General features: G+C 43.6%; 1 protein-coding gene across 1 annotated transcript in view; it reads left to right on the top strand.

The window, feature by feature from the left end:
* Positions 1 to 386: 386 nt before the first annotated feature.
* Positions 387 to 23,118, top strand: part of dennd1b (DENN/MADD domain containing 1B) — a 97,177-nt gene continuing 74,445 nt past the window's right edge. Inside the window, exons 1-3 of the mRNA XM_079267040.1 lie at positions 387 to 510; positions 1,100 to 1,164; positions 20,237 to 20,280. Of these exons, the coding sequence (XP_079123166.1) occupies positions 494 to 510; positions 1,100 to 1,164; positions 20,237 to 20,280 (126 nt within the window). The 5' untranslated portion in view covers positions 387 to 493. The remainder of the gene's footprint in view (positions 511 to 1,099; positions 1,165 to 20,236; positions 20,281 to 23,118) is intronic.

The following is a 23,118-nucleotide window of genomic DNA, read 5'->3' as shown; positions in this document are numbered from 1 at the left end:
GTTGCAACAATTACTGAAACTAATAATGCAGTCTCATAGGGAAAGGTTTATTTTTTTTATTATTTTTTCATCAGAAGCATGACTCACACGGCTCAGGTCTGCTGTGTGCATCATGCTGGTTACTCATTTTAAGTGGAAGAGAGAGATGCTCGCAGGCAGAAGCTGCAGCAAGGTGCTAATCCGACGCGCTGACGTCACCAAATCTTTGACAGCACTTCCTGGACTGGTGTTTGTTGTGGGAAATAAACGCCGTGGTGCTGAACCTGGGATTCAGGCTACGTTTAGCGGTAGAAGGACACGGCACGAAGTACTGCACCACCCCACCTACAAGCATGCCGTCGCGGGCATCTTTCGACCGGTGTCAGACAAGACAGAAGAAGTGACGGCTGAGACTGAGGAAGGACGAAGGTGGACATATTCTCGGACAGCCCAGAGCAGAGCCACAGCAGAGCCGCCGACAGCACGGGAGTTGTCGCGATGTTGTAGCTAAGCCATGGACTGCAGAATAAAGTAAGACTAAGAGCACCTCAGTTGAGTTGTATCTGTCGCTTCTTTACGTTCAGCGGTCGAGCTAACGGCTAATGCCTGGTCCCCCGTGCACGTCACGTTAACTCTGCGCTGATATGCGCGAAGGAATGTTTGGCTGTAACGTGAGCCATCTCCGAGGGTGGATTTAATCGCCAGGCCAGCTGGCTCGACGGCATTCGGGTCAGTCTGTTGCTCTGTCTGTCTACCGACGTTAGCTGACCACCAATTAGCAGCTCCGCTAGCCAAGCAGACGCGTTAAATACGTTACGTGTGGACACGACACCACACCGGTCCGGTCCTGTCACCCCAAGTTTGTCCCAATATGTTATCGGAGATAAGAAAAGCACACTCAGCATAGCGGTTGTTGACATTGCCGGCTGTTGACAGTGTGAATCACGTAAAGTAGGGCAGGTCCACTATATTATTAATACGATACTAATGTGATTGAATGCAATACAGTCGCGGTGTGTGTGTGTGTGTGTGTGTGTGTGACACACTTGTTGCCCATGCATGTGTGTATTACCAGCTGCCACTTGTGTCCCCTGAGTAAACAGTGTTTTGTTCTTTACAGGGAATATCCAGACAGAACATTTGACCTGGTTATACAGGTGGCATGTCCAGCATCTGAACATGAGGGTAGGTGGTGTCAGTATTTCCATTCATCATGTATTGTCAGTCTGTCAGCTGCTTGGTGAGACAAGTCAATGGAAAATGTTGCTGGAACCTAAAAATAACATGCACAGTACATATAGGTAGAGTTGAACGATTACTCAATTCATTGATTATTTCCACAGAAAATTTGTTGAAAACAATATTGTGTCATTTTATAGGCCAAACATGCCCGAAATGAATTGATTCCATCATTGTTTCAATGCCGATTCAATATCTTTGGGATACAAGATCTTTGAAGACTTCGCCTTAGCCTCTATTAAAGTGTGATGAGCATTTTTCACATTTACAGTCCAAAATATGAATGTATTAATAGAGAAAGTAATTGACAGGTTAATTTATCATGACAATAATTGTTCGTTGCAGTCCTAAATAGAGCATAGTCCTTTTTAAATAAGTGTTACATCTATCAGTGCTGAAATACACAAGATAAGAACATCACATGAAACGGAACAACAATGCTTTCATATCCATGAAGTGAAGCTTACCCTCTCACATTTAATTGACTCAGGATAAATATGTTTTGTCATTGATAATTGACTGGGCTTTGCTGTGTTATAGGGGTCTTTTGCTGCTGGCCTACTAAGTGATTAGTTGGTTGGCATAAAATCAATCGTCAGCAATTTTAATAACCAGTCAGTCAATTAAGTCATTCTTGGTTTCTAGCAGCTCAAAAGTGTAGGTTTCCTAACTTTTTTTATTTTTTTTGGCAAACATATGTGAATATGGGACATTTTTCTCAAGTTTCTTACGAAACAATGACTTTAAAAAAGCAGACAAGGGTATTCAACAATGAAAATAGTTGCTAGTTGTGGCCGTGTAATCAATCCTTCATGCATGTTTGCCTGTTGTATGTTTTTGTCAGCAATGTGTTGCTGATGTTTGTGAAACTACAGTAATTGTAAGGCTGTACAGCCAAGATGTCACTTGACGTTAGCAGAAGTGTTTTTGCACAGCGTTTTGAGTCAGACGGCGAGCGTCAGAGAGCGACACTGCATGACTGAGTCCAGTCTTGCACAACGAGGGCAATCATCATGTCTGTGGTGTTATTACGTGTGCTCCAGAGTTTACTCTGTCTGTAAGGACTTGAAAAGGTCAACGCTGAGTTCATCTGTAAAAGTCAGAAAGTGTTGTACATTCTTCATTTATTTGACTGATTTTCCAGCCTGGACTATTCTGTTATTAAGCCTGACTGTAAGTTAACCAGCGCAGGCCTTTCTCTTGTAACCGTGACCCCACAGAGATTGTTTTAGAAAGATCACGCTTGGGTCAGCAAGCTGCATTAATTGCTGTTTGCAGTGGTCAAACATTCCAGCAGTGGTCGGCTGGGACAAAAAAAGTGGTCAGACTATGGTTCGGGAAATGACTGTGGCCAAAGAGGAACAATACCGTACTCTACCTTTATGAATATGGGAAATGAAGTGACCTGTATCTCACATCAATATCCAGTGTCGCCCCGTGAGTGAATAATCATGTAAAAACATTTTCACTGCACATTACACCAGCTGTCTTATTTTGCCCACTCAGTTTTGACGTTAAAGAGGTGTTATGTGGAGGGTTCACTCCCGCAGCTGACGAGCTTACCGGAGTAGACCGAAAGTTGTCCTTGGATCTCGATCTGATATTCTAAACCAAACTCATAAACCACCGTCCTGCGCTGTAATAAATGACTCACTTCTCTCTGAATCTGATCAATTTCCCATTTCTTTAACTTTGCTTTCGTTGCCATCTGCATAAAACGAAGTCGTTCTTGAATGCTAAAACTGTGCTATCATTGCACTAGGCCTGACTGAAGGGGTTGGGTGCAAATATACATCTACGCATGCATTGAGCACTAACATTGGACATGTCTTATAGCAAAGTATGCATTTGTCTCAATTCTGCGATGCTTACTTTTTGTCATGAGCTGGAAGGGTTAATGATATGAGTCATAACGGAACAGCTTTGGCCAGCTATGAAACCTCCGCAGTCACTCACCACAAACGAGCCGTTTGTCCTACAGCCAAACATTAGGTACTTTGCCAAAAAAAACACCACTTCACATTCACACTTTATCTTACCACTAACTCAGAGGCAAACAAACAAGAGTGCAACCGTGACAGACTATAATTAAATTGCCATAGCAACATGGCGTAGAGCATTTGAGCATTTGGAGAAGCGGTGGAAGGTTTCAGCTTGTTCATAATTCTCATATCTCCGCCTCAACAGTTTAGTGAATACACGTTTGATTTTAGATTGATTTTGGCTGCATTTTAGGTGTTGTGTTCTCCCTCTACCAGCGATGCAGTTTGTAGTGGCGTGCTTTAACGTGACTGAGACGTTGTCCTCTTTTATTGACTGGAAAGCTTGCTGTGTGCACCGTTTTTTGCTGATACTGCATCACTGTTTTGCCGCTCTCACCACATCCTGGTTCTGCAGGTCTGAAATTAGATCCATGTGCAAAAGCAGGGCAAGATACCATCGTAGTGTGGAGGGTAGTCCCCTTTTGTTTGTAGTAGCCATGAGCGAACTACAGAGAAACCTGTACTATAGTCATAGAAATATAGCCTCGCCCTTTATATAGATGGTCAGTACGCCTATCCCCCAACTTCCCGTGTTAAGTGGGTTTCACATCTTCTGTAGTCACATAACACCCACATTCCAGCAGACAGGCCTGCGAGAAGTGTGAAAGTTGTTTCATGGCGACCTTTCTAAACCGATAGATTGCTCACCCATTATAAAGTTAACATGTTGCACTTAAGTCCAGAGCTTTAATATTTCTCTCTCTGACAGGTTTTCTAAAGCCTACATCTGAGTGCTGAATTATTACGACCAATGTTAGTAATTAATTTCATAAATATATCTGACAAAGAGCAAGATTAGAAACCCGGTTTCATCTCTCAAGGAGTCGGAGGCTGGAGCTCTGCAGGCTGCTGTGTGTTGGGAAACGTAGTCTGAACCAGTGATGCGGGCGTGGTGCTTACTTCGATGACTTCACCCAAACTGAAGGAAACATCTGTAGCTTTTCACCCAACCAGTTCACTGTGGCTGCCTTCTCCTTTTGAAATACGTGTTACAAGTAGAGTTTCACTCAATCCATCCCTGACCATGTAGATATGAACACATCAAAACCAACAGTCTATTGTTTACTGATTTCTATTTTGTGTTGGTAAGGTCTAGGCCTTTTTGTTGTTTAAGGAATGGCTCAGGCCTTGTTCAAGTGTCCTGCAAATGGTGTTCTTTGTCCTCCAGAAGAATATTTAACCAGCGACAGAGTGGGAGCGGCAGGTTTGAGTAACCGCTTTGATGTTTTTTGAAATTGATCTGTAACAAACTTTTAGCAAGGTTGTGCTGCAAAATAGGCCAATGTCCTGTCAATAGCATATCAGTCTGTGTTTTGTAAGCCTCAAATGATGAATCCATTTTAATTAGTAATCATTGATCATTACTATGGTGGCCAATTCATTGAAGGTCCCCTGTTGTTACTCATTTGGCAGTAGCAATGTGCTTTTCTACGCTGTGACAAGAGTGTGTAGCTGAAGCACTGAGTAGTTGTATTTAGTCATTTACTCTGGCTCTCTACTAACATTGCTACTACTCCACTGCGTGTTTTAGATGTCACTAAAACGACTCACCTCAGTGATGTCGTGAGTCGGTTTAGTTCATACGGAGGTTAGCCCTCTACGACGGCCGCAATGACAATGGTACACATAAAAATGGCCGCCGCTCTGACCAGCCAGCTACGTTGATTTAAATGGGAATATCCGTTGAACTCCTTTTCTATTTCTATGGTGAAGCCTCAACTCACTGTGTTTTGGTGACTGAAACTGAATGCAAACATAACTCAACATTTGCATCCCTTGTAATTAAGCATTGTTAATTGTGGTCCAAAGGTGCAGTTGCCTATTCAGCACATTTTGTCACTTAGTATTTCCAGTCGTTAAAACTTGGACGATGGCCCGACCTAAAATCAATGCCACTAAATGAAACTCTTCGTCTTTGCACTTTGTCGTGTGAGGCTCTCACATTGTACCGCTTTGACTGTTGAGTACGCTGCTGATAGCAAAGACTCATAAGATTTCTGAAGAGCTGTGATGTTCAGCCAACAGGGCCGTTCAACTACTCCGACTACCTTTCATCCCGAACATCCAGTCTGATTCACAGGCATCCAGATCCAGCTTGTCCTACTGTGGTCAAGGAGAATACCATTTGTAAGTGTGTCGCTAAGAGCATGTTATTTAGGGTAATTAAGTCTGCCAGTGTTCTCAGTGTGTTCCCGTTGGACAAATTCCCGAGTATTACTCCCATGGGTAGGTCTGATTTCTTTTTCTTTTTCCCTGTCTTTTGGCAAACACTTGTGCTAACAATATAACATCATTGGTACAGGTAAGAACAGAAATGTCCATCACATTCCAGATTTTGATTATAAAACAGTAATATAGAAATTTGATGAGAGCATCAACATTCCTCAAAAGAGGTGGTGCTGGGGAAAAAAAAAATACCACGAAAAGCTACAATGGTGGCAGTGTTCAAATCTGGACTTGGCCCCACACTTCTAACCGTGGATGTGTTGATAGATGACAGACACTGGCCCTCTTTCCTCATGCAGGTCCACAGAGACCTGGCCTCCCTGTTCAGCCCGAGCTCAGTTCCGCTTAGCTCTCTTGGCTCGGCGCTCGGTGGATGCTCGGGCTGTGAGCGAGATGCCTGAGAGCGTGACTGGCATGCTAGCTACTAGCGGCCCTGGCTACATGAAGCCATATTGATGTGCTTCCAAGATGCTGCCAAAGCTAGCAGATGACGCTAATGCTGCCAAGGCAGTAGGTGGGGACAGATGCTACCTGTCCTCGCCCGCTCCCTGCAGCCAGATTGTTCGCAGTAACAAAGCAATAAACCTTAATAGATCAGTGTATCAATTTTACGGCAACATTCATGCTGCCGTTTAGGAAACGATTTACAGTTTAACAAAAAAACAAAAAAAACAGACCCTGGTTCTTCTGTGTGGTTTACTTTGCATGCTCTTTCTGTTAGCTTTCCATTTTTCTGCATGCCTCCCTCAGTTCAGACATGCAGGTCGGATGAATTGGGATAAATTGTCTGAATGTTTCCCCTGCCTTACGATATATAACCTGCCATTGGAAGATGGGTGAAAGCACTTCTTGTTAACTTGTTTCCATCTCGTGTTTGTGCCAGTCAGTTGTTTATCATTGAGCATGCGCCTTTTTGTTGTTTGAGATAAGTGACAGGTATGTCGTCTGCTTCAGTGTCTCACAATGGCTTCTCACAAGTAGTAAAAATATGCTGCAGGAGGTTTAAGTGGTGAAATACAAATGCACTTGGTTTGAGAACCAGAAAGCCATCGCATGGTAATATAGTAGACACATGTCTTCATTTGATTCACCTGGTCGCTTCACTTTGTCCAACTATGAAAAGTTTCTTTAGTTCTGTATCGTAGACCCGGAGGTCTCACATGCCACCTGCTGTTCGCTATAGTTATCAATCTGCTGTAGCCCCCTCAAGCAGCACCGGGATGTTCCTTTCCCCCCCCCATTTGACTTTCACCCCTTCCCATTTCCACCCTTCGCATTCGTAGAGCAAAACTCCCGTGTAGTAGAACTTTAAGAAAAGGTTGAGCGTTGACATTCTGCAAAATGTCATAATTGCTCCTTGACCCACACTTTGTCGTTGTCTGCAGCCTGATTGGATTCCGGCTGCGCGTTGAGTTCATGGTGGGCTCACACTCAGACGGGAGGCCATTGGAGTACTAACAGATGCCATGGCAGCAAGGATGGTGTTGATTGGTCATTAGAGGGGCCACACTCCTCCACTCACACTCCTGAGAGGACCTTGGGGTCTCACACTTTGTTTGTCTCACAACCCTTCTGCCTTTCTCTTTTGTCTCACCCATATGACTTTGCTAAATTGGCTCTTCCCACAGACTCCAATATCATCCAAGTCTTTGTTGTCTTTTGTTGTTTTCCTCTGAAGCGATTTGAGGAAGTCCTAACTTCCCTGCTATGGTATGCTAATGACCGCAGTGTGAGTGGACTTTGAGAAATCCCCTCCCACTCGATGCCAGTGTCTATAAGATCATGCCGGACCCACAGTCCAACATTTGGCAGCTTAACCTCGTTGTTGTTTTTTAATGTGATCAGGCTGGTGGTTGGTGTATATTAGGGACTATTTGTTTGTGTGTTGATACCCTTTTCTTTTGTGAACACTCTTAATGACATGACATGTTGAGACATTAGACATTTGATGCTAATGTGGTGCAGTAAGCAGTATATGCCTTTTGGAAGACTCCATCACCTGACGGGAGATCAGAACCACATTAAAAAGGTGTTTTAATGCTCAGGCTAGACATTGAAAAGACTGTAATTGAATGCGATTTAAAAAAAAAAAAAAAAAAAAAAAAAAAAAATGGAATAAGCGACTTGAAGATGTATGCATGGATTATGTTACATTCCTGAAAGAAAATAAATAACTCCTGTAATTGATGTTACATTTACAGTATAGAATAGTTGCATGTTCACAGATCAAGACTATCCTGTTGTTTTGATTTGATGAGCAATGTGGATTCTCCCTCAAACGCTATGTTTCTCATCACAATCGTTCCTTTTGTACGACACCATAAGGTATCACAGAAGAATTGTTGGCATTTCTGTTTTGGTTATCCAGATGACAAAGTTGGCCATCTAGTGTTTGCTGCTTTTCTCAGCACTCGACAGCCTTGTTCGCTTTCTGTTGGTGTCTGGAGTCATTTGTAGCTCCCCGCTCGCAGTCACTCATCCATTCAGTAGCTGTGTGGCGGCCTGCTGCTCACTGGCTTTAGTTCTAGCTCTTATTTTGGAGTTGGAAGCAAGTGTTGCCCTCAAATTTCATCCCAGCATGTCCCGTTTCAGATTATATGGTGGAAACTGAAACTATGACTCAGCATTGTTCAAGTTCACTTTTGGTCAGTGCAGGCCCACGACATGTGAGTTGTTACCCGGCTAAAGGCACCGAAGAAAGTCCAAGACAGAAGATAGATTTTCTTTTTAACAATCTCCGTTCTGTCTGGCAACAGCTGCCTTTTTCCACGCATGCACTCACACGTCGTATCTCCCGTTTCTGCCCGTTCTCCTCACATTGCAACTTTTTCCCTGTGATCACATGTTGTTTGCACAAACAAGGCGCAATCCTTCTTGTTCACTGTTTTGATTATCACTGGTTATGACGGGGACGGACAGGGAGAATAGAGATGGAACAAGTCGCTGGGACGCACACACACACACACACACACACACACACACAGACCACCAGCAGGACAGCTGTGAGTAGACTTCTCTGTTGTTTCGCAGAGTATTATTGGCCAGAGCATGAAGAACGGGGGCAAAATGAGACTGGGTGGGGAAGGGAGATGGGGGAGAGAGAGAGGATGAACGGGGAGGTGGATATGCTGATGGCAGTACTCTATAAACTGAGAGGTGAGATACCGAGGGGGTTGCTGGCTGAGCTTTCCCGCTCACTGACGCAGTGCTAAAACTCCGGGGGGGGGGGGGGGCAAACTGCTTCTGTGTGTGATGACAGGTACATGTTTAAGTGAATAGTGTGTGCGTTGTGCATGTACGGCCGTGCATGCGTGCGCACGGATGTGTGCGTCTGTGCATGAGAAAGAGACACGGAGGCTGCGAGAGCTGCAGGAGGCTCATCTGAATTCACTAATGCTGCCAGACTGGGAGAACATGGAAAGACTTCTAGGCACCGACGCTCACAGGCTATTTTTAGACTTCCCCTTTCCACGGCGAAAAGTGGGGAGAAGTAGGAACCCGATCAATGATTTAAAATGAGATGATTTTGATGAATGCAGAAGAGTTTCATCCCCCCCCCCCGACTTGCAGCCTCACAGCATTGGTGGCTTGTTTTGTATTTGTACGTGTGTGCTTTTGCTGTGCATCTTTTGTGTGATGGCAGATGAATTTATTCCCTTGTGAACTCTCTTAAGTTATGCCCCAGAGAGCTGTGGGAATTTCATGTGTTTAAAAACGCAAAGGCTAGGATAACGTCCAGCTGAATTTAGCTTCCAAAAAACCGAAAATGTCATCTTAAAGCTCGGCTCTTCTTCACATGTATCATGTCAAAGAATGACAATCGATGGCCAAGAGTACATGCGTTCAGCACAGCAGATGGCACAAGCATGTACAACCAAACGCACGGACACGCACACAAGTATTGTGAGTCAAACAATGATTGGCTGGTTCTTGTGCGTGTAATACCAATGTGGCCTAGTTTAGCCCCCAAATGAACAGGATTAGTGCAGCTCCTGCTTTAATGTAGCTTTAGTGATGTTAATCTGTTGCTAGTCTGGCAAATTGGATTTCATCAACACAAAAAAAAAGCTGTGCTCAAAAAGATGTGACTTTAGACTGTCATATTGAGCAGGTTTTAAAATGACAGGATTTTAATAGGATTTGGGGGTTGACTCACTACTTATGACCGTCTCACTTCTCTCGTCGTGTGCAGTGGGAATGACTGCCATAGCCTCATTCATCAACACCACTCTCTCTGAGATGTTCCTACAGGAACCGTTTAGTACTGTCTTCTGCCGGTCAAATGCTTGTTTTATTTGTATTGTAATGTTGGTAAATAACATGGTATGAAATGATGAAGAGGGGAGACTCAAAGAGATCCAGCGTTCTTTAAACCCCACTTCTTAGACGGAACAGAAGAAGCCGATAAAGGCGGAGATTAGAGTTACAAAGGATGGAGTCTCTGCTTGTGTTATGGTCTCACAGGGCTGCTGCCATGTTGACTGATGTACAATGACTCAAAAGACGAACGATGTAAAAGACAGAAATGTATTTTCCCTCGGCAATGAATGAAATCAACCTCCTTATTGACATGATATGAGATCTGGTATCCTGACATCTAGACTGTTGTCCTTTTAGACCTTAATTTTTGTGGCCGAACCCAAGTCAAGCAGAACTAGAAGTGCAAGCCTGCTGTCTGTGCTGTCATTTCAGCTTCTCTCCCCCTCTATTTACATGTCAGCAGCTACGCCCCGAGGCTATGTCTCTCCATTCCATGTTGCCCAACACCACACAATTACTGTGAAGATGATGGCGTTTACATGCATGTAGTAGCCCTACTGGCCCTTAATTTGGGTTCTGGCCTATTTTTCAAGACGGAAAATATAGGTCAGTCTTGATGTCCTCGAGAATGTCTGAGACCATTTATCATTTCAAATCATATAATTCAACCAAAGGTCTTTGTTTTCAGATAGACGGATATTAACACACACACACACAGACACACACACACTTGAGACTCGTCTTAGATTTTGAATATGGTAATATGGAACACTTCCTGGTTTTACAGTAAAGTGATGTATTTTTCTGAACTTACTAGACTGCTCTAGCTGTTTTAATATTTGCCTTCACCCGCTTACTGATTATTATATCATTATATCCACATTACTGATGATTATTTATAAAAAACCTCATTGTGTAAATATTTTGTGACGCACCAAAAGTCAACCCTTCAATATTGTCAGGATATATTGATATTCAGGAAAATATATATATATATATATATATTTATTTATATATTTATATTTATTTGTGATTAGGGGTGTAACGGTTCACAAAATTCACGGTTGGGTTCGGTACGATACAGTGGAGCCACGGTTCGGTACAGTAGAAAACTATAAATGCCAGAGAAATGTATTTTATTTTAAAATATATTCATTCATTACAACTAACATCATGATGTTATTCTTTGACTTTGAACAATGATGGAACTATACCTGAGTGACTCATCTTCTGGGGTGTCTTCTTAGCAACACATAAGCATAAAAAACTAAAACTGCTCCTTAATGTTATGTAGTATTGTTACTTACATCTTGCTTACATCTTGTATTGTTACTTACATATTGCAAAAGAGATTTTTAATCTCAATGGGACTACCTGGTTAAATAAAGCTTTTTAAAAATTTTTTTTTAATCAAACGTATTCGGTTTTCGTCATGCGTACCGAACCGTGAGCCTCATACCGAACGGTTCAATACGAATACGCGTATCGTTACACCCCTAATTGTGATATTTGATTCTCTCCATATCGCCCAGCAGTTCGTCACCTTCCAATAAATCATCTACCTCCCAAACCTTTATATTAACTGAGAGTGTATTTCCTGAATGTGGAATCATTTCTGATTATCTCTCTCGATTGGAACTGGTTGAGATGAAACTGGGAGTTGTTTAAATATTTAATACCCATTTTAGACTGACACAACGATGCAGGACTTGCCTTTTGTTTGTGTTCAGAGTGAACAGGCCAATGTATCTTCCAAACGGGCCAAACGGATGTGCTTCTGACAAGGCTTGTACTGGTCCGCGCTGCTCGGCTTTCAAATCAAGTTAATTTTATTTATATTGCCCAACATCACACATTTGCCTCAAGGGACTTTACAATCTGTACAGCATATGACACCTTCTATCCTTAGACCCACATGTTTGAGGACAAGGTACAGGGAATACTGCTGGATTACATTCAACCGTATAGTAGGAATTGGGTCAACTAATAGCTCTTCTCATCATTAATTTGTCTCATTAAAATATCAGATATCTATGAAAAATAGATGGAAAGATCATGAACTTCAATCTCCAAAATAAACACAGCAACAACTGCTTTCATTGAACTCAACAACAATTCCACCCATTTACAGTTTACATCAGGTCTAGTGTGGAACTAGTTAGTATATTTAGTTATTCGTCTGTTGACGGGAAATAAATTGCCAAAAAGTTTGATTGATACATTTTTTAATATAATTTATCAAGCAAAGATGCCAAACATTAGCTGAGTTGGATACAGCATTTAAAGCTGTGACTTTGGGCTTGAGGGAAATTATGAAAAATAGAAATAATCGCTGTCAGTTGCAGCTCTAATTAGGTCTATTGTAACCAGCAGAACACTGGTTTAGCAGTGATGTCTATGAAACCACAGTTCTGAGTCCTGTGTGAATGTGGATGATGAGGAATTAAAGTCTGGTGATTAATGGGTCCAATGCGGGTAGAATGTGTTTGTTAACCAACATCAAACTTGTGTGGGAAAGTGGGCGGAGCTCTGTTGACATGCGTCTTAGCCCAGTCTGGTCTGCTGAAGCACTTGTTGACCAAGCTCACTTTTTCGAACTCCCAGAGAAAGCATGCTGACGAAGCAAAGTGAAATCGGCTTGTGTTAACATAAATATATTATTATACGCTTTGTCAGTGTGTTCAACAACTTTCAACCCTGGAGAAATGCAAAGGAATGATAATGGATGAACACTGGCTCAACTTTCTGAACTGCAAGGGCCCCTTTTCTCCAAAGGACCCTTCCTTTAAAAATGGTTCTTCAAAACCTGAAACCTTCTGCTTGTTCTCCTGAAGCCAGTTACATTGTGTGTGTGTGTGTGTGTGTGTGTGTGTGTGTGTTTAGTTTTTCTATCAGTATTTCGTCCATCAGTCCTGCAGAGCATTGAGACCCCTGTGAATGTGCTACGGCACTATTGTGTGCCTTTTTTAACGGATACAGACGTATTGTCATCGCTGTGGAAAGATTGACTGGCTGACTGACTGTCTGACTGAGAGCTGTCTGTCTGTCAGCCGTTTGCATGTGAACTTCAAATCACAGCTCGGCAGCACCAAGCATGTAGCCGCCAAAGGCAAGGCTTTACACTGTCATCAGTGCCACGCAGCTGCCTCTGGCTGCTGTGACGTTAACCGAGATCGATCCTCTCCACACCTCAAGGAGCTGCTGTGCTGCACACGGTGTTTCCTCTGATGCTGCAACCAGCACCTCAAAGACTAGAGAAGGAACTCTGCCCTGAGCATTGAGTGACAATGACCTGATCACCAGCTTGCTTTAAATTTTGTAAGTTCCTAATTTGCTACAAAGCATCTTCCACATTCATGAAACAAAGTACACTCGATACTAAGTTACACTCTTGGTCCCGGTTGTATTCATGTGTGGATATTAACTTAATAATAGTTATTGTTCATTCACTGTGCTTATAGAGGTGTTGTCTTTTGACCGAGGCAGATGGTTGGCCCATATGGAGAGAAGTATGTGATTATGTGAAGAAATGTTGGTATTTAAGGCGACAACCAGTGATGGAATCAGGACCATTAACCTGTGCTGTTGCATTCAAAGCTCTGCAGCCGACACCCTCCTCTTCCCCTTTCTGTTTGGAAATACATATCTGGGTCACGTCTCAGATTTCAGATTAGATCTCAGATTTTCGGGCACGTTACTGCGCTAATGTAAGCGCTTGGTTTTGTTCTTTGGCAGCAACTGAACATAATACAGTGACGATGGAGACTAGTCTGTCAAGGGAGATACTGGTTTGTTTATCTTAGCTTAGGAGTCTAATACCCCCCCCCCCCCCCCCCCAACAAACATGCCGTCTGTGTGCTGTGTTGAAGATGCAGCCATGCGGAGCGGATGTTTGACATAATGTTGGACCAGTATGGAATCTGACTGGGAATATCAGCGCTGATACGTGGTGATACGCAGAGGCTGTCACAAAGGTTGCATCCATATGCTGTGCCACTCATTCGTGAAGCTGTGAAATTGGGTTGCATCCCAACTAGCCTGAAGACAGTATCATTTTTCTCTCTCTCGCGCTCGCTCTCTCTCAGCTCATCCTTCTGAAGCAGTTTAGGGTTTCTGGGAAGACGGAACAATTAATGTGGCATTATTAGGGTCACATCATCTCCATTCAGCTCTTTCTTTCTTCTCCTTCCAGTGGCTGAGGCTGTTGTTTATCTTTTTTTCAGATGTAGCTGCAGAAATGGCTTAGAAATCCCCCAGGCCAACATCTCTCACATGTGAAGCCTGCCAGTTGATTATTTCTTTTTTTCGTTGGCTGGTAAAGGAGGCTCTACCTTAGAGGTTGTTTTCTTTTTGTTTTATTATTATTAAAATGCATCTCTCTTAGACCAATGTGATAATGTATTTGCTAGTGCCTTTTAAACAGGAAATGATATCCCTGTTATAGTGTTTGTATTCATTTTGCATTACTGTTAAGTTCTAGATACCAATTTGATGTCAACGACAAATCTGTTGTAATTAATTCCAGCTAGTTTTTAACTAACCTCAGAGGGCTTTCACTCCTTCTGTCAGTGCCCAGTCCTCATTCGTACCAACACAGTGTGACCAATCAGTCCGAGTAAACCTAAGGACCATATCATCGTCTAAGAAGTTTCTCTTCTTCCTCCTCTGCTCACTAAATCAGCATGAAATGTAATGCCATTTGCAGTGTGCAGTCTCAGGCTTGATAGGCAACAGGGGGAAAATCTTTTTTTAAACGTCTGTGAGTGTGTTTTCCTTTCTGCTGGCCTTTGAAGAAAAAAAAGCCAGTTAATCTGCTTACTCCTTTAATTGTGAGTGTAGGGGTTGGGCCTCCTCTCGGCCAGAATAAGGCTACTGATCCAGAAGTAAGGCGATGACCACCACAGTTATTCCTTCCTTTTAGGTTTTTGCAACCCCCTCAGTCTTCTTTAGCCACCGCTCGTCTCCTCCCTCCTCCTCCACCTCAGAGGGAAGAAAGCTCCTTGTTTCTGACAATAGACATTTTTTACCATATGTTGGCTTGACATCTTCATCAGGTTCACAGCAGGTTACCTTAGTTAACTTTCACTCCACTGCCTGATGGGATTTTCTCCCTCTGTTTCTCCAATCGGCCCAGGCTCAAAGTCTAGACGGCCTCCGAGGCAGGGTCCCTTCAGCCCCGTGTCCACAATGGCCGTATTGTGGATGCTTAGTAGCGGTAGCTTCCTCCCCGTTACAGCGAAACAGGCTAGCGCTAAAACAATGCTTTTGTCCGACGGCGTACGAGGGGGGCCTAATCCACTACATACTGTGAAATAAATCTTCTCTCAGAGATGAGAGAGAGCGAGTGAGAGAAACTGAGTGAATGAAATCACTGCCAAGGAGGTTAGAGTGCAGCAGTTTAACCCCTGGCCAAGAAAGAGGGAGGAGAGGAGGCAAAGGGAGCGAGAGAAAGGAGGAACAAGGAGAGGCAGGCGCTACATCCCTTCATCTCCGGAGCACGGATGGAGGAGAGGGGCTGCCGGTGGCTTTCACAGCCTCTCTGCTCACCAGAGAAGCTGCTGTTCACCATATGGGATTTGGCCTCTCTTAACAAACAGGCCCCCTATTCACTCACAACACGCATTCAGTCGTTCATGGAGACAGGTGAAAAAAGTGCTGTTTTATTTTTTTTTATGCCTTTAGAACATTGGATGGCCATGAGGGCTCGAAGTCTCTGTTTGATTCACATAGTATAGAGAATTATAAACTAGAGGCTTTCATCTAAATGTGTATTCACACTGGATTTCGGGTTAGGTCTTTTTGTGCTTCACTGAAGTCTCTGTTTTAAAGCCAGAACTATGCATTCAGGCCACTGTTATTGAGCTGCTGAGGTGATCCTATAGAAGCACAGACGCAGGCCTCTCTCACTGTGGGTGTGTTTCATGTTTATCATATGATTTTCCCAGTAGTTTCGCAAAGGCTATTTTTATAAAGCTTCATGTCATTCAAAGTGAGTGAGTAAATAGTTGAACAACTTGCCGTGCGGCGCCGGGCAGCGCGAGGTTTCTGACACACTGGTGTTGGGCGCAAACTTTTTCATCCAGCCAGCAGCATTAGGAATGACATCCTCTGCCAACAGCTTCTTTTTAGCCTACTTGGAAATCCCAAGAAGCGTAGATGTATGCCAAGAGGACGATGCCAGCATTTTTCATTTTTGCCCTAAGTGGAAGTGCCAGTACACATAGATTTATGCAGATAATAGAAGAAATAAGAGATGAAGGGGCAGGTTTATTTCTCGTCTTTCTCATGTTTCGCTGAACATGTATCTTATTGATTTATTCTGTTTAATTCTATCACGCCTAATGATCCACCTGAGTAGATAGAAAGGAAGTGGCGCCAGTTGAGAGAGGCAGAGTTCTTCTGCCTCCCACTCTTAGGCAAGCCGTCCATTTCTTCCCTCATCTCGTCCTTCCTCCTCCCACTCTTTCCCTGTTGCCCGCTCTCAGTTCCCAACACCCTTCACCTATTAACCCTCCTTTCTCCTCGCTCACTCTTCTCATCCAACTTTTAAAGACCGGCGTCTCAGGAATAGCCAAAACATTGATTTTTTTCCTCCCGTATCTACCAGCACCACCAGCACCACCACCTCCCTCTCCCCGGTATCTGTGTCACGGCTCAGGGGCTTCCTGCATGTTGCCCCCATCGTGACTGTTGGAGGTCAGCCACGCTTGAAGCCCTCAGAGATCAATGGACATGCTACTGTACAGTAAATATTCTGTAAACACGCATGTACGGCACACACATTTGTACACAGACGCGCGTGCACTTTGCAAACAGAGACCAATGGTCACTCCGTGAGCTTTCTTTTTGTTGTCACATTTGCCTCACCTCCATTTCCTTGGGTGTGAATGAAGGAATCTAACTGTGGAAAGGTGATTTCAATTCAATTCTCACCCATTGGATCTGTTTACACTTCACCAGGGTGACAATGCTGTAGGTTGTTTTCCCCTTGTCAATGGTGTCGCATCAAATGTACTTGTTTTTATGCTGTTTGCAACAGCTCTTTATATATTTTGTCCACTATAGAAAATACAATAAGCACATTTTTTAAAAATCTTTTGCATTTTGGAGATAGGTGAAGTAGAGGCTGATGTCGAGCAGGTCAATGTTTCAGGATGGGAGGCCTAACAGAACATGGTTTTCAAGACAGAAATATGGACAAGTTGGCAGCAGGCCATGTAGGCAGGCGTATGAAAGAGCGTTCGGTTGGTATCGGAAACATGTCAAAAGCTACGATGCATATTGGCATTTGTCAAACCTGACCCTGTCAAAGCCAAACCCATTCATACAAGGCCCTTTGTAAAAGCCACAGCCTGTGTTTTGAAAATCCAAGATCCCGAAAAATCAAAAATTCCAGAGGCTGCAGACAGAAATGTGTTTGCTGTGGACTCACGGCTTGCAAAACAAGTAATGACACATTTTGAAGACATTTAAATTGAGAAAATTACAAGCATAGTTTTTTGCACCTGAAAAGAAAATAGTTTCGTACATTATTTTATTGCAAATGTGACAGTTGCAATATTCAGAAATTAATTGTTGCATTTTTTTTTTTTTGGCAGATGCTGTGGAGCGTGTGTGTGTGTGTGTGTGTGTGTGTGTGTGTGTGTGTGTGTGTGTGTGTGTGTGTGTGTGTGTGTGTGTGTGTGTGTGTGTGTGTGTGTGTGTGTGTGTGTGTGTGTGTGTGTGTGTGTGTGTGTGTGTGTGTGTGTGTGTGTGTGTGTGTGTGTATTTTGAAGAATGGGAGGGTAGATTAACCGGTGTAGGATCTGTCATGGTGACATTTGTGTCCCCTGGCAGAGCAGCAGGGGTCCTCTTCACCTCTGTAACCTTCAACTTTCAGCCTTAACCCCCTTCGGGCCCCCTCTTGAGTCCACCACACGCCTAGCACATCCGAACGGGAGGGGTTTATTCACGCAAAATAGTGGGAAAAATAAGAGAGGGGGGTGCAGAAGAGAAGAGGACACAGAGCTGCAGGGGAGGGCGGGATGAAGAGCAAGAAAGGTTGTGGAAGAAATACAAAAAAACGAGTCAAGCATGGGACAGAGAGGCGAGAAGGAGTGTAAATTACTGGGGGGGGGCCAAGGTGAATATTTAAAAGGAAAGGAGAAGCAAGAGGCAAAATGATAGGCAGAGGAATTTGGAGGTGGAGCAGAACGGAAACAATAAGATAGAAAGGAACCGCACAGGATGCAGAGGGAAGGTGTAAATGATAAAGGAAGGTGTTGGGTGGTGCTCTGAAGTTCTTGCATCTCCTCAACTCAATGTCTTCTGCCTCTTTATTCCTCTCGCTCTCGCTCTCTCTCCATACACACACACACACACACACACACACACACACAACTCTCCTCTGTGTGACTCAATACTCAATTGAATATACTCAAGTCCACACAATGTTTTGTAAAGGACATCATCTTACATTATTCTACTCGTAGAGCTTTCATACATGGCGTACAAGCCCCCAAATTATTATTGTTCAACTTATCCAAACTATTATCCACAGTGTCAGAAAATCAGTCGTAAATACTAAAATAGAGCGGCTATACCCTTAAATGTGGGTCATCAAGCTATTATTACTATTCATAAATAAAGAGCATACAGCCACCTGTAAATTCACCTGTGCTTTTCCTGCATGACGAGTCAAAATGTCTGCTGTGAAAAAAGGTCTTTTGGCACATATGTGTCGCCGCTATCGGACCTTTCAACATGGTGTCCATCAGCTCAGCCATGAACATGGACACTGACAAAGTAGGACCCCTCACCCTCGTGTCTTCCTGTCCCTTTTCTTCTGTCCTGTACCACACTCCAGCAGCAGTTCCCATCCTCTCACCCAGTAAATCAGCATAAAATAGCCCGAACTGGCCAATCATATGGGTAGGCAGAAGGGGGGGGGATCGGAGTTGGTTAGTAGAGCTTTGGGCTTTGCTCTGTGCTGCTCTTTTCAAGATGGGGCCCATGAAATTATCCAACAGGATTATGTGAGGCATGATGGATTCTGCTGCGTCCTGCATTGTGTGTTATTCTGCATGTCCTCTTTATTGAGGTGAGGGTGGAGGGGGGGGGGGGGGGGGGGGCTTCATAAATGTTTCCATTAATCTTTTTGGACATATGCGTAGGGCAGGATCACACCCAAATTTAGCCTGTGCTAAAATGGTCATACATCTTTTTAATTAAGGGCCAAGGGACTTAATCGGCCTGTTGTACCTGTTGAACTCGCAGCTCTTGTTTTTCCTGCAGTATCTCTGCTATCAAAAGGTTTTGGTCCCTGACAGTGAACCTGGCATGCGAGAGCTCATCTCTTCGAACCCTCGCTGTTCCTGCCGAGGTCACAGGGTGACCGTGGAGCTGTGGAAGCCATGTTTACCAGAGACCCCTGTGTTCAGCCGATTGCTTCCTTTCAAACACGTGGTAGACGCCTGTGAGAAGACGCTCATGTTTTGGTTTGGAAATACGCTTAAAGAGTGACAGTAATGCAAATGGATAAATAACATGAATGGTTATTTTGTGCAGTTTGGTATTTTTTTGTCATGTGTGATTGTACCCACTGTATTTTCAAACTATTAGTACAAAGAGAATAATACTGATGTATTTCTTATACTCTCTGTCTTAATCATTTACATAAAACATGAATCTGTTTTTACATTCTGAATGTCTTTTGAAGCATGCTCTTTAAACAAGAATGCCCATTCTAGGTTGTCTGGGACTGCAACTAGTGATTATTTTACTGTTGATTAATCTTCAGTTCTCCTTTTAATTAATTAGTAAGTAGTCTAAAAAAAATGTCAAAAAGACAAATACCCATCACAGCAAATCCAAGCAGCAAGCAGCAAGTTTAATCTTAAAATGTCTTATTTAGTCTGATCAGCAGCCTCACGTATTTGATTTATAATGGCACGTGTGAAGCTTTTGAACACATGCTCTGTATTTACTCTTCATTACTGACCGAACTGTTAATTGAATGAATCTGAATTGTTACGTTTCTCTTGGCTAATCTCTCAGCACTGATGCTATTTTACTGGAGAGAAGAAACCAATCACAAACCTCTGTTACAAAGTTCAACCTTTTTTCGCTTAGGTTTCACATCTCTCCAGCAAACAGCGAGGCTTGTATCAATTTAGGAATAATTAAGCAAATAAACTGGAGTATATGTTGATGTGACTTTCTTAAACGTGCATGATTTGGTAATAGAAGCTATCATATCTACACTGAGAATATAGATTAGCATATTTACAGCACATACCTCCTAGACACACTCTCGCTCTCTCTTGTCTTTCACTGTGCGCCGCTCTGCATGTGTGTGTAAGTGAGGATATAAGTGTGTGTGTGTGCGCACAGACTCGCAGCAGCCACCCTTGCCCCCACCCCTCTCATTAATATGTATGTGTTCTGAGGCAGCTAGCGAAGACGGTGTGTTTCTCACCCGCTGATTAATGCTGTCTGTCAATTACCTCTAGATCCAACCGTGCTGTGGAGCTTCCCCCAGGACCACACCGACCAGGTTGGAACACACTCTGCTTTTTCTCTCTCTCTCTCGCCCTCGCTCTCTCTCTCGCGCTCCCGCTCTCGCTCTCTCACTAGTTCACCGTTATAGACAACCTCTACCTCCTCCCCATCTCCCTTCCTTACCTAATGCCCTCACTCACCCTGCCATCCTGTGGTACTCCCCCCCCCCCCTCCAACACCTATCACCACCACTCTCCTCCTCATCCCTCTCTCTCTCTCTCCTCCTCCCCTGTCTCCCTCTGTCTCATTGTACGTCTGTTGCTGGTAATGAAAAGCAGTGAGCAGGTCTTCAATAACCGACGAATCAGTAATTATCATGCAACCGTGACAGGAATGCACACCTCGCTCTCGCTCTCGCTCTCGCTCTCGCTCTCGCTCTCTCTCTCTCTCTCTCATTGTGCTACTGTGTCTGCCTCCCATTGTTACACATGTATAGCGTTATCACGTTCATTTTCAATCTGAAAGCCAAATCTGCAGCTGTTTTGCAATACTTTTTTGGAACACCACATTCTTCCTAAAGCAGTCAGTGGTGTAAGTATTGCAGGGTTGTATACACCTCAGCGTCACATATTGTTTTTAAATCTTTGTTTGTCATTTGTATTGATTATCAGAACATTGGAAACATTGTTAATATAAAGTCAATAAACACAAGCACAGACAGAAGCCAAATTATTGAAACCACTTCATTCAGAGATAAAACTGAACGATATATAAACAGATATATATTTTTTTTATTTCCTTATTGTGTGTACAGTAGGTAACTAAGATAACTACAGTTAATAAGATAAGTTAGATAGGCACGGATCAATGTTTCTGCTTTTAGCGCCAGAGTAATCCCTGGCCCTATGTTACCTTGCATGAAAATGGATACAACAAGTTTGAAGAATTGAGGTAGACTGAGTTTGGAGCAAGTATTGGTGGATACCCTCAGTTAAAGTATTGCAATGATTTATCAGGAGATAAAAGGTTAGATTGCATCCCTAGTTGTCTCTCCCTGGGGGTTCGTCTAACCAGTCTGTTGTCTATATCCTTGTTAAATGTGTATTGTCCCATCTGACTTCTTTTTAATGATGTCACTTCAATTAACTTGCTGAGTGCAATGTTATTGTTAACGATAGAAACGATGGCCAAAACTACCTAATAAGACGCAAATTGTCATAAGCCCAAATTATCCTTTTAGCCAATCAGAAATCGTGTCGGCTGTCTCGAGGGGACGATGTGCACACACGTACGCAAACAATCTTTGGAATAATTTAAATTGAATTGATATCCCTTTCATTTAAAAGCCTTGCTCTTTACCCTGAGAAAAGTACAGCACCTCAGCAGGGCGTCTTTGTTATTTATCTCTGGCTTCACCTTCAATGAACCACAGTCTCGATCCAGCCTGATCAAAACACTCACACAGCCTGTAATAATATGCGTATTAATCTCCATGTTGTGCACATCACTCTGTAAGTAGATTAGTTTTGACTCATTCTGCTGTTGTTGCTCAGACATGTGATGACTCCATGACTCCTGTTCTTGCTGCTGCGGCTTCTTGGGCAATGTGTGTGTGTGTGTGTGTGTGGGGGATTTTTTTTTACCGGCAGTTATTTCGTCTAAGAATGAGAGTAGACAGACAAAAAACAAGACATGCAACATATTGTTTCTGTTCCCAAATTGGCCACAGCACAGAACAGGTCCTGGAGCTAAACGCTGGACAGATGACTGCAGCAGCACAATTGGGCTGAAGGGAAAAATGGACAACCAGAAGAAAAAGAGACAAATAAAACAATATGTGCGTATAGGCTAACTACCTCTCAACACAGCAGCCGAGCCTGTGAGTTTAAACGGCTCTCCTGCCTCTCTGATCCACTTTGAGGAATAAACGGGCTCGTAGAAAGATGCTTCAGGCGATGTGTGCCTATACCCCACAAGAACCAGAGCATGCAATCAAAGTGAGAAGAACAGGGAGCGAGGGAACCAGAGTGTGAGCATATTACAGACTTGCAGAGGTAGGCGCAGGAAATGGAAGTGATGGAAAAGGAGTAAAAAAAAAAAAAAGAGCAGCTGAACCCGAGATAGATGAAAAAAAAAAAAAAAAAAAGTAGTGTTAACACAGTGTATGTGTTGTCATGGGCCTGCCTCATCCTTTTTTTTATCCCACCCACCACCTTACTTTTCTTTCATTCTGTTGTCGCCCAGATCGTTTGTGTGGATAAGATGGCCCTTAAGATGGCTAGTTAGCCTGCTGTGTACAGAGGGATTGGCCCTTTCCCCCGTATACATAAAGGCTGTATTCACGGGCCTCATTACCAGGATTAGGGCTCCTTTCCTCCTTTGTGGGGCTGAAGGCTGGAGTCCTCTGCAGCCACAGTCTATATCTCTTTCTGTGGCCCGAGCTGGCCAGCATATGGCAGCAGCAGCCAACAGTCTCTACAGAGGGGCTCAGAGCACAGAGCAAGGCCTCCTTTTGTTTAGGCCGTTATTGTTGCTCAGCGTAATGACATTTGTAGGCCGTAGGATCGGGGTGGAGGGGTTCGTCTACCCCGGGGGAGAGAGAGAGAGAGAGGGATGGAAGGGGGGGGGGGGGGCAAAGACATGCAGACAGACAGGAGTGTGGATTATGGAAATATGGATTGATTTTTTTCTGTTCTGTGGTAGAATAGAAAGCTCAAAGGAGAACAGACTGCAGGCTGGCTGGCGCTGGGGAAATATGAAGTGAGAGGCGCTTGCTCCCTCTTTCTCTTTCTCCCTCACTCTCTCTCTCCTTTCTTTTTCCCTCACCCTCCCCCTGTTCCTCCTTCGGCCCCTGAGACTCTTGATGCCCTGGTCATCCACAGATGCCACTTGG

This window comes from Melanostigma gelatinosum (genome assembly GCF_949748355.1).
Source record: "Melanostigma gelatinosum genome assembly, chromosome: 4".
Lineage (NCBI taxonomy): Eukaryota > Metazoa > Chordata > Actinopteri > Perciformes > Zoarcidae > Melanostigma > Melanostigma gelatinosum.
This window is presented reverse-complemented; position numbering and strand designations above follow the sequence as displayed.